The sequence below is a fragment of the Trachypithecus francoisi genome, unplaced genomic scaffold, assembly GCF_009764315.1.
Source record: "Trachypithecus francoisi isolate TF-2019V2 unplaced genomic scaffold, Tfra_2.0 Lachesis_group17, whole genome shotgun sequence".
Classification (NCBI taxonomy): domain Eukaryota; kingdom Metazoa; phylum Chordata; class Mammalia; order Primates; family Cercopithecidae; genus Trachypithecus; species Trachypithecus francoisi.
In genome coordinates, this window is record NW_022681462.1 from 1,032,715 (window position 1) to 1,044,899 (window position 12,185).

Genomic DNA, 12,185 nt, shown 5'->3' on the forward strand with positions numbered 1-12,185 from the left:
CTTCTTCATGCACAGCCGGATGGCTTCTTGGGGACCTTCAAAACCTAACCCTTGAGGCCTACAGAAGGAATGTGACCGGGCTAGGGTCCCTGGAAGCTACAGGGTCTAGATGCCAGCTCTCCAGACATCTGGCTGAGGCCATCCCAATATGCCTATTTGTCATCTCTAGACATAAGACCCATAAGATATAAGACATAAGTCTCCAAGGGGCTGCAGAGAGATGAGGATGGTCATCTCCAGGAGCCCCAGTGTGTGGAGCGAGGTCCAGGAATCCACAATTCCTGAGGGTGGAGGGCCCATGGTAATGTTCTGCAGAGGACATGTGTCCCTGTTGGGGCCTCTTGGCCATGCTTTTAGTCAGGAGACGGTCACTGGGGACAGAATGATGGAATGGGGAAAAATGCCTCAAACCTCCTGGGCCCCAGGCCTCTCAGCCCACCCTGGACTGTGTCTCTCCAGGAACTGAAGACCTCCTGGGCATAACGGCAAGAGAGGCGGCCAGGCAGAAACTGATGGTCCCTGGCTCTACCGCGCACAGGGCTCTGTCCTCAAAGCCTCAGCACTTTCAGGTGAGGACCCTCCAGGTTGCAAGTTCATGTGACCCACCTGACACCCTTGCTTGCTATGTTCCCAGGCCGTCCTCACCCCTCCGCAAGGTCATGGTAGAAGGGCAGAGCTTCGGACCCAGCTTCAGGCCCTCAGATCCTTGCCACATCCCCTGTGCCTCCCGTGGCCATTCTGGAAACTTCTGCCTGTAGCTGAAGCCACAGGGCTCCAGTGAGGCAGTAGGAGGGCTGGCTGTGCATTGGCAGGCCCTGGTACCTGCGGGGGAAGCAGCGCAGATGACAGGGATCCTGCCCTCTCAGAGTCCTCGGGTTGTTGACAAAACAAAGTGGGGCACAGGCAAAGTTAAATTAACTGTACAGGAGAGGCTGGGGAGTATCTGATCTGAGGGGACCTATGGGAAGGCCCACATTTCTGTGTGGCTTCAGGAACCCTCATCCCATGGCTTGTCAACTTCCCTCTACCTTCTAGCCTGTGGCCTAACATTCCTGCCATAGTTTTACCTGCTCCCCAGCCTGCTCCTTGCCCAGGAGGCTGGGAAGCTCCTGGACCACTCGTCTTCCTGCACCCAGCCAAGTCCTAGCTCTTAACGTCACCCAGCTGCTCCCATTTCCCCCTCACCAGTTCCATTCCCTGGCCTGAGCCACCACCATCTCTTCCCTGGACCACGTCACAAGCCTTCTCCTGAACCCCCAGCCTCTAGCTCTCTCCTGTGCGTTCTTCAACCAAAATGGCCTTTCAAAGATGTCACTCTTATCACGCCAAGCACCTTCTTCAAAAGCCCCAGTGTCTTCCTCACAAGATCCAATTCCTTTTACAATGGCTTCCCAGGCCTTGATAACCCAAGCCTGTCTCTCCAAGCCTTTCCAAGTCCATTGCCTCCTAGCCTTCTCCCAGTGGATTGTCTCTCTCCACTGTGGTAGGGAGAGAATATTTTTTCTTTTTTTTTTTTTTTTTTGAGACGGAGTCTTGCTCTGTCGCCCAGCTGGAGTGCAGTGACCAGATCTCAGCTCACTGCCAGCTCCGCCTCCCGGGTTTACACCATTCTCCTGCCTCAGCCTCCCGTGTAGCTGGGACTACAGGCGCCCGCCACCTCGCCCGGCTAGTTTTTCTTCGTATTTTTAGTAGAGACGGGGTTTCACCGCATTAGCCAGGATGGTCTCGATCTCCTGACCTCGTGATCCGCCCGTCTCGGCCTCCCAAAGTGCTGGGATTACAGGCTTGAGCCACCGCGCCCGGCCGAGAATATTTTTCTTTTCTTTTTCTTTTTTCTTTTCTTTTCTTTTCTTTTTTCTTTATTTCTTTCTTTCTTTGTTTCTTTCTTCCTTCCTTCCTTCTTTCTTTCTTTCTTCTTTCTTCCTTCCTTCTTTTTTTTTTTTTTTTTGAGACGGAGTCTCACTCTGTCTCCCAGGCTGGAGTGCAGTGCCGGATCTCAGCTCACTGCAAGCTCCGCCTCCCGGGTTCACGCCGTTCTCCTGCCTTAGCTTCCCGAGTAGCTGGGACTACAGGCGCCCGCCACCTCGCCTGGCTAGTTTTTTGTAATTTTTAGTAGAGACGGGGTTTCACTATATTAGCCAGGATGGTCTCGATCTTCTGACCTCGTGATCCACCCGTCTCGGCCTCCCAAAGTGCTGGGAGGCTTGAGCCACCGCGCCCGGCCGTCTTCCTTCCTTCTTTCCTTTCTCTCCTTTCTTTCTTTTCTTTCCTTTCTTCCTTTCTTTTCCTTCCTTCCTTTTTTCCTTCCTTCTTTCCTTCCTTCCTTTCCCTCTCTCTCTTCTTTCTCTTCCTTCCTTCCTTCCTTTCTTTTCTTTCTTTCTTTCTTCTTTTTATTTGAGACGGAGTCTTGCTCTGTTGCCCAAGCTGGAGTGCAGTGGCACAATCACAGCTCACTGCAGTCTAGACCTCTGGGCTCAGGTATCCTCCCACCTCAGCCTCCCAAGTAGCTGGGATTACAGACAGGCATGCACCACCACGCCCAGCTAATTTTTTTTAGAGACGGGGTTTTGCCATGTTGCCCAGTCAATCTGGTCTCAAACTCCTGGGCTCAAGCGATTCTCCCACCTTGGCCTCCCAAAGTGCTGGGATTATAGGCGTGAGCCACTCACTGCACCTGGCCTAGAATGTTTTCTTATCAGAACAATTTTGTCCCAGCTGGGGAAGGCGGGGCCAAGGTCTTCAACATCAGCTCCTCATGTGTTCTCCCCTTAGGTTCGAGTGAAGGTGTTTGAAGCCCGACAGCTCATGGGCAACAACATCAAACCAGTGGTGAAGGTGTCCATCGCAGGCCAGCAGCACCAGACACGCATCAAGATTGGAAACAATCCTTTCTTTAATGAGGTGGGCTGAACGGGGCACCTCAGGCAAGGTGCCAGCCAAGGGCGGGGCATCCCCGGCAGGCAGCCTGCAAGCTTGCTCCTTGACTAGGGTGTCTTCATGTGTTTGTTCCACAAGCATTTACTGAGTGTCTCCTGAGGGCCAAGCACTGAAAATACAGAACGGGATAACTCAGAGCCCTGCATCTGAGGAGCTGGTGGGCTGGTGGGGGCACAGCTCATGAATCCATAAACAATTACAGTGGAGCAGATCGTGGTTTGCAGAGGTCTGGGAGCATTGTTATTGGAGGTCTGAAGCAGAGACCCAGACTATGTACGTCCAATTGCTGCTGGAGCCCCAAATGGTAGCACTGTGCCTGATATGCAGTAGGTGCTCCATAAATGCCTGTTGAATTAATTAGTAAATGAACAAATAAAAGATAAAAGCACAGTGGAAGCTGGGAGGAGTAAGTGAGTAATGAGGCTGGGGGTGACGGAGAGGACTCAGAAGGGCTCCAGCAACCCTGAAGGAAGATTTTACCAGGGAAAGGCAGATGGGATGGGAAAAGATAATTCAGGAAAAAGTGATGGTGTTTTCAAAGGCCTAGAACCAAGCAAGCCGCAGACTTGACAGCAGAACTATAGCTATGGGTGTGGCTGGAGGAGACTGGCTGGAGGGAAGCCTACAGTGTGGGCTGGGGTCCCATCCTGGACACTACTCAGGAGCCCCGGAGGACTTCAGCAGCGGAGTGACAGGCCTAGGTTTGCATTTGGGAAAGGAGTTTCTAGCTGCCACGGGGAGCGGGGACAGAGTGGACTGGCAGGGCAATCTAGAAGGAAGTGTGGGCTCATGTCTCCATCCTAGGCAGCTAGCTGAGTCCTGAGTTCTCCAGGGATCTCCTACCATTCCCCATTCTGGGCAGAAAACCCTCCAGGAGGCTGGGCGTGGTGGCTCATGCCTGTAATTCCAGAACTTTGGGAGGCCGTGGTGAGTGGATCACCTGAGGTCCAGAGTTCGAGACCAGCCTGACCAATATGGTGAAACCATGTCTCTTTTGTAAAAAGACAAAAAATAGCCACACGCAGTGGCGGGTGCCTGTAATCCCATCTACTCGGGAGGCCGAGGCAGGAGAATCGTTTGAACCCAGGAGGTGGAGCTTGCAGTGAGTTCAGATTGCACCACCACACTCCCACCTGGGCGACAGAACAAGACTCCATCTAAAAAAAAAAAAAAAAAAAAACACCGGAAAATCCTCTAGCAGCCCAGGAGGCCTCTGCTTCTGGAGGAGCATGAGAGAAGTGGCACAAGTTGAATATCCCTTACCCAAAATGCATGGTATCAGAAGTGTTTTGGATTTCAGATTTTTTTGGGAATCTGGAATATTTGCATTGTACCAGTTCAGCATTCGTAATATAAAAATCCAAAACCCAGAACGCTCCAGTCAGCATTTCCTTTCAGGGTCATGTTGGCGCTCAGAAAGTTTCAGATTTTGGAGCATTTTTGATTTCAGATTTTTGGATTAAGAATACTCAACCTGTTCTCGTAAACCCATTGAAATGGATAAAGTTGTGGGAAGAAGCACACTATTCTGAGCTTTCGGGTTTACCGGGTGCTTGGGTGAAGTGGTGGAAGAAATCGTCCACTCTACCCCAATTCTCTCTGCCTCAGATCTTCTTCCAGAATTTTCATGAGATTCCTGCAAAGTTCTTTGATGAGACCATCTTAATTCAGGTGAGGAGCCAAACTGGTCCCCAGCAAGGTGTGTTCCTTGTCCCACTTCAATACTGGGAAGTGCTGCAGCTCCAGCCCCCACCCTCAGAGCCAGGGGCACTCCAGATTGTCTTCCTCACCCACCCCCAACTTCCTTCACCCCCTGGCACCCAGATTATTCATTCATTTACTCATTCATTCAACAAACGTTGTGGACTGCCAACTGCCCAGCCCTGAACTGGGCGCCAAGGTGAACAAGGCACCCCTTCCCATGTGCCAGGATTCTCAGGCCACCAAAGGCCCCTCCGAGTAGAACACTCCATTCCCTAACCAAAGGAAGCCCAGTAACAATGGTGAACATGTGGTGATCAGGTGCCTGCCATGTGCCTAGCACAGGGCTAAGGAGAACAAAGAGGCCTCTTCCTTTGAAGAATTTACATGTTCTTGGGAACAAAGGCACAGAAGAAACAACCAGGAGAGCATGTGATGGATAACGCTGAGTGCAACACCTTGCTTTATGTTGACTTGGGGCCAGGAAATTGACCTCTCTGATCAATTTCCTCATCAGTAAAATGGAATTAAAAATGTGAACCTCGGCCGGGCGCGGTGGCTCAAGCCTGTAATCCCAGCACTTTGGAGGCCGAGACGGGCGGATCCCCAGGTCAGGAGATCGAGACCATCCTGGCTAACATGGTGAAACCCCGTCTCTACTAAAAAATACAGAAAAAACTAGCCGGGCCAGGTGGCGGACGCCTGTAGTCCCAGCTACTCGGGAGGCTGAGGCAGGAGAATGGCGTAAACCCGGGAGGTGGAGCTTGCAGTGAGCTGAGATCTGGCCACAGCACTCCAGCCTGGGTGACAGAGTGAGACTCCGTCTCAAAAAAAAAAAAAAAAAAAAAAGTGAACCTCACAGGGTTCCTCTGGGAGTGAAATGAGAGCACCCATGTGCAAGCGTCAGCCCCATTAGGAAGCATTCAGCACGTCAGGAGGATCCCGGACGTGCCTTTGCTATTCCTCTTACAGGGGCTGAGGGAAATTGGGATTGTGAATAATTAAAATATTTCTGGGAACTCCCTTGCAGGTGGTGAACTCCTCAGCAATGAGATACAAAGCAGAGATCGGGAGATTTCAAGTAAGTACTGTACATGGGAGGAGGTTCGGTGAAACAATTATAGCAGAGACCCACGCTGGGCTGCATGCCCAAGTCTAGGGAAAAGGACTGGGATTTTCATCGGCCGGGCGCGGTGGCTCACGCCTGTAATCCCAGCACTTTGGGATGCCGAGGCAGGCAGATCATGAGGTCAGGAGATCGAGACCATCCTGGCTAAGTCGGTGAAACCCCGTCTCTACTAAAAATACAAAAAATTAGCCAGGCTTGGTGGTGGGCACCTGTAGTCCCAGCTACTTGGGAGGCTGAGGCAGGAGAATGGCGTGAACCTGGGAGGTGGAGCTTGCAGTGAGCCGAGATCGTGCCACTGTACTCCAGCCTGGGCGACAGAGCGAGACTCCGTCTCAAAAAAAAAAAAAGATCCACACTTGTATCCACCTAACAACTGGGTGACTTAACACAAGTTATTCTGAGCCTCTACTTCCTCATCTGTAAAAGGGGATAATAATATACTCAATCTGGAGGGTGATTGTGAGGATTAAAGTATATATAACATTTATAAAGCTCGGGACGTCATGTGGATTTCTGCACAGCCATGATACTGTGGACACAGTTCAAATCTCTGCCTCCAGGAGGTAGAAGGAGAGGATCCAAAAGGTCAGCTTACATGTTAGGGAAACTCAGAGAAAGATTGCTGCCTTTCAGGACAGAGTGAAAAGATGTGATTTGGAAAGAAGCTGAGAGATTAGGAGAGTTCGCAGTCATGATGGGCTAAACTAAGATTCTCCAAATCCAAAAAGATCAGGAAAAGGTAGGTTGCTAGGTTAAATACAGGATGCCCGGTTACATTTAATCTTAGATAAACAAAAAAATACATTTTAAATATAAGTATATCCCAAATATTACATGGCTTCTCACCAAATATTGCAGGGACATATGTGTATTAACCAAGTAGTCATTGTTTATCTGAAATTTTAATTTAAGTGGGTCTCTTCTATTTTTATTTACTAAATCTACAATGTTAGGAAAGGGGGACCACCCTTGGAAGAAAACATAGAGAGGGATTCTAGAAATGTTAGATGGTAGAAGGTGAAAAATGTGCTCTTGACAAAGGCCACTGTGTGACTTCTAGACAGTGACCAATGACATAAACTGACTAAGTTATAGAGGTCAGAGAAAACCTGAGTTTAACCGACCTTCTTTTTTTTGCCCTTTGAGACGTGGTCTTGCTTTGTCACCCAGGCTGGAGTGCAGTGGTGCGATCACGGCTCACTGCAACCTCGAACTCCCAGGCTCAAGCAGTCCTCCCACCTCAGCCTCCCGAGTAGCTAGGACTACAGGTGTGCACCACCACACCTGGCTAATTAAAAAAATTTTTTTGTAACGAATGGGTCTCACTATGTTACCCAGCCTAGTCTAGAACTCCTAGATTCAAGTCATCCTCCCACCTCAGCCTCCTGAAGTGCTGGTATTACAGGCATGTGCCCACCACACCCAGCCGAGCTTCTTTTTTTATTTCTTTTTATTTTGGTATCATTAACTCCCATATCCTCATCACTCATCTTCATCAATTCACAGTCAATTGTGTTTTACCTACACCTAGCCCCCTTTCCCCTTCACCACTGAATTATTTTGAATCAAATCTCAAGCATCATATCATTTTATCTTTCTACATTTCAGTATGTATTGCGAAAACATAAGGATTTTATTAAGCATAACCACATACAATTATCACATCTAAAAACCTTTATAATTCCTAGGTAGCATTAAATACCTAGTCGGTGTTCAAATTCCCCTAATTGTTTTACATATTCCTTTTACAGTTTGTTCAAATCAAGATTCCAGGCTGGGCACAGTGGCTTACACCTGTAATCCTAGCACTTTGGGAGGCCAATGCAGGCAGATCACCTGAGGTCAGGAGTTCAAGACCAGCCTGGCCAACATGGCCATCTCTACTAAAAATACAGAAATTAGCTGGGCATGGTGGCACATGCTTGTAATCCCAGCTACTCATGAGGCTGAGGCAGGTGAATCATTTGAACCCAGGAGGTAGAGGTTGCAGTAAGCCAAGATTTGGCCACTGCACTCCACTCTGAGTGACAGAGAGAGACTCTGTCTCATAAAAACAAAAACAAAAAACAAATCAGGATTCCAAACCAGGTCCATTCATTGCAAGTGGTTAATATGCATTTTAGTTTCCTTTTACTCTGTTGGTCCTCTCTGTTCCCCCCACTTCCTCTTCTTTTTTTTAATTTGCAACTTATTTGTTAAAGAAACTGGGTAGTTGGACCTGTAGCGTTTTCTCTGGTCTGGGTTTTGCTGATTTCATCTTCAGGGGATCATTTTGCATTCCCCCACCCCACTTCCCTATCTAGAGTTTAGATCAGTCTGAACCAATTATTGGCAAAGGGACTTTAACAGAAGGCACAGAACGTCTGCTGGTCTCTCATTGTGGGTTGTTAACAGCTAATGATGATCACCGCCTGGATCTTTGCTTCATTAGAAGTGACTGAGTTTTTATTCTGTTTTTTTATTTTTTAATGTATATATTATATATATATAGAGAGAGAGAAGAGAGCGAGCGAGCAAGAGAGAGACAGAGTCTTGCTCTGTTACCCAGGCTAGAGAGCTGTGGCGTGATCTTGGCTCACTGCATCCTCTGCCTCCCAGGTTCAAGCGATTCTCCTGCCGAAGCCCCCCCAGGATAGCTGGAACCACAGGCATGCACCACCACGCCCAGCAAATTTTTGTATTTTTAGTAGAGGTGGGGTTTCACATATTGACTAGGCTGGTCTCAAACTCCTGGCTTCAAGTGATCCGCCCGCCTCTGCCTCCCAAAGTGCTGGGATTACAGGCATGAGCCACCGTGCCTTGCCCTGTTTTTTTAATATTATGGATCTATTGAAGTGTCATTGACATACAATGAATTGTACATATTTAAAATGTATAATTTGATATATTAAAAATATGTGTACACCCAGGAAAAAAAATCATCACAATTAAGATAATGAATATACTCATCACATCTGTCACCTCCAAAAGTTGCCTAATGCGCCTTGGGAATCACTCCGTCTCATTCCCATCCCACCCCCTTGCATTCCCAGACAACCACTGATCTGCTTTCTGTTATTATGCGAACGTTTCTTTCCTAGCGTTCACATTAATAGATAAGTATTTCCTTTAGTTCTTATCAATAGAATCATACATTCTCTACCCTTCTGTGTCTGCTTTCTTTCCCTCAGCATTGCTATTCTGAGATTCATCCATGTTGTTGCATTTGTCAGTAGTGCATTCCTTTTTACTGCTGAGTAATAGTCCAGCATATGGATGTACCCCAGTTTAATTACCCATTCCCTTGTGAATGGACATTTAGATTGTTTCCAGTCTGAGGCTGCTATAATGGGGCTGTGTAAACATTTGTGTACAAATCTGAGTGTAGACATAAGCTTTAATTTCTCTTGGGAAAATATGTAGAAGCAGAATGACTAAATCATATGGTAGGTATATGTGGTACATATTTAACTTTTTTTTTTTTTTGGAGTTGGAGTCTTGCCCTGTCACCCAGGCTGGAGTAATGGCTTGATCTCAGCTCACTGCAACCTCCTCCTCCTGAGTTCAAATGATTTTCCTGCCTCAGCCTTCCAAGTAGCTGGGATTACAGGCACCTGCCACTACGTGTGGCTAATTTTTGTATTTTTAGTAGAGACTGTTGACCAGGCTGGTCTTGAACTCCTGACCTTGTGATCCACCTGCCTTGGCCTCCCAAAGTGCTGGGATTACAGGCGTGAGCCACCGCACCCAGTTAACTTTTTTTTTTTTTTTTGAGACAGAGTCTCACTCTGTCACCAAGGTTGGAGTGCAGTGGTGCAATCTCAGCTCACTGCAGCCTCCGCCTCCCAGGTTCAAGCGATTCTTCTGCCTCAACCTCCCAAGTAGCTGGGATTACAGGTGCATGCCACCATGCCTGGCTAATTTTTGTATTAGCCTGCCTCGGCCTCCCAAAGTGCTGGGATTACAGGTATGAGCCACTGCACCCAGAAGTGTATGTTTAACTTTTTAAGGAAAATTTCTAAAAGTTTTTTTCCAAAATTCCAAACAGGTTTTGCCACTGTACATGCCCACCAGCAGTGTATCAGAGTTCCAGTTGCCCCACATTCTCCACAATACTTGATCTAGTCCATCTTTTCTATTTTAGCCATTCTAATGGTGTGTAGTAGTATTTTGCTGTGATTTTAATTTAAACCTTCCTGATGACTAATGATGTTGAACATCTTTTCATATGCTTGTCATCTGTGTATCTTCTTTGGTGAAGTGTCTGTTCAAACCTTTAGCTTGTTTTCCTTGGATTGTTTGTTTTCTAACTATTGATATATGATTTGCAAATATTTTCTTCCAGAGTATGACAGCCCATTCATTTTCTTTCTTTTTTCTTTTTCGAGACGGAGTCTCGCTGTGTCACCCAGGCTGGAGTGCAGTGGCACAATCCCGGCTCACTGCAAGCTCTGCCTCCCAGGTTCATGCCATTCTCCTGCCTCAGCCTCCCGAGTAGCTGGGACTACAGGCACCTGCCACCTCGCCCGGCTATTTTTTTGTAGTTTTAGTAGAGATGGGGTTTCACCATGTTAGCTGGGATGGTCTTGATCTCCTGACTTCGTGATCCACCCACCTCGGCCTCCCAAAGTGCTGGGATTAGAGGCGTGAGCCACTGCACCCGGCCAACAGCCTGTTCATTTTCTTTTTTTTTTTTTTTTTTTGAGACAGAGTCTTGCTCTGTCGCCCGGGCTGGAGTGCAGTGGCCGGATCTCAGCTCACTGCAAGCTCCGCCTCCCGGGTTTAAGCCATTCTCCTGCCTCAGCCTCCCGAGTAGCTGGGACTACAGGCGCCCGCCACCTCGCCCGGCTAGTTTTTTGTATTTTTTAGTAGAGACGGGGTTTCACCGTGTTAGCCAGGATGGTCTCGATCTCCTGACCTCGTGATCCACCCGTCTCGGCCTCCCAAAGTGCTGGGATTACAGGCTTGAGCCACTGCGCCCGGCCCAGCCTGTTCATTTTCTTAACGGTGTCTTTCAAAAGCAAAACTTTTCCTTTTGATGAAGTCCAATTTATCAAGCTTTTCTTTGATGGGTTGTGCCGTGTTGCTGTATCTAAGAACACATTATGGGTGGCCATAATGTTCCACAGCAGCTTGTCCCACATATGTCACCTTCCATCCCGAACCACATTCCTCAAACATCCGTGTCAGAAACTATCTCCAAGGGGAAAGAGAAAACTCGTAGTTTCTTTATCAACTCGTACCTCTTACCTTAACCATCTTCTTCCCCAGGAGCAGTGAGCCCTTCCCTGACCCAGGAGTAGGGTAGAGTCGGGCTGTGTTGGCCGAGAGGGTGGCACAGCGCAGTGTTGAGGGCATTTTCCACGCAGGCTTTCTCACTGACTGGTTGTAAGACTTTGGGCACCTCTCTCAAACTCAGTATCTTCCTCTGCAGGGTAGAGGTGATAATGGGCCTACCTCCCAGGCTGCTGTAAACATGAAAGGAGTTAGGGCAGAGAACATGCTGAAGCCCCAACAGCTAGGAGTGGGGTCAGGTTAGTTGATATTACAAATCTTGGCTGCAGGCCCTAACTAATTCTCACCCCACTCTTGTCTTTTCAGACAGATATTGGGTTTATCTACCATTCTCCAGGTAGGTAACACTTATGGCAAATATGTATGTCTTCTGAGAAAAATCAGGCCAGGGGTCAGAATACTTTAAAATCCCCATATGTCCCACACATGGGTGGAGGGAAGTATTAGAGGTTGTAAATTATTTTCTGTATTTGATAATATTTTACTGTACATTGTGGTATTTTATTTTACCTTATTTTTAAATTTTATTTTATTTTTTGAGATGGAGTCTTGCTCTGTCACCCAGGCTGGAGTGCAGTGGCTTGATCTCGGCTCACTGCAACCTCTGCCTACTGGGTTCAAGTGATTCTCCTGCTTCAGCCTCCCAAGTAGCTGGGATTACAGGCATGCACCACCATACCCAGCTAATTTTTTATTTTTAGTAGAGGTAGGGTTTCACCATGTTGGCCAGGCTGATCTCGAACTCCTGACCTCAGGTGATCCACCCACCTCAGCCTCCCAAAGTGCTGGGATTACAGGCGTGAGCCACCATGCCTGGCCTGTTTTACTTTATAATAGTAGCGTCTTTCTCTGAAAAACTCAGGGCATCCCTTTCAGTCAAGTGCTGGCCTTTTATTACCATCCTGGGTTAGATTTCTTTTTTTTTTTTTTTTGAGACGGAGTCTCGCTCTGCCACCCAGGCTGGAGTGCAGTGGCCGGATCTCAGCTCACTGCAAGCTCCGCCTCCCAGGTTTACGCCATTCTCCTGCCTCAGCCTCCCGAGTAGCTGGGACTACAGGCGCCGCCACCTCGCCTGGCTAGTTTTTTGTTTTTTTTAGTAGAGACGGGGTTTCACCGTGTTAGCCAGGATGGTCTCGATCTCCTG

The 12,185-nt window shown here is 48.0% G+C and overlaps 1 protein-coding gene across 1 annotated transcript in view; it reads left to right on the forward strand.

Annotated features, from left to right (window-relative positions):
- Positions 1 to 12,185, forward strand: part of FER1L5 (fer-1 like family member 5) — a 67,546-nt gene that overhangs the window by 6,472 nt on the left and 48,889 nt on the right. Inside the window, exons 6-10 of the mRNA XM_033238888.1 lie at positions 460 to 569; positions 2,773 to 2,901; positions 4,546 to 4,608; positions 5,669 to 5,719; positions 11,348 to 11,378. Of these exons, the coding sequence (XP_033094779.1) occupies positions 460 to 569; positions 2,773 to 2,901; positions 4,546 to 4,608; positions 5,669 to 5,719; positions 11,348 to 11,378 (384 nt within the window). The remainder of the gene's footprint in view (positions 1 to 459; positions 570 to 2,772; positions 2,902 to 4,545; positions 4,609 to 5,668; positions 5,720 to 11,347; positions 11,379 to 12,185) is intronic.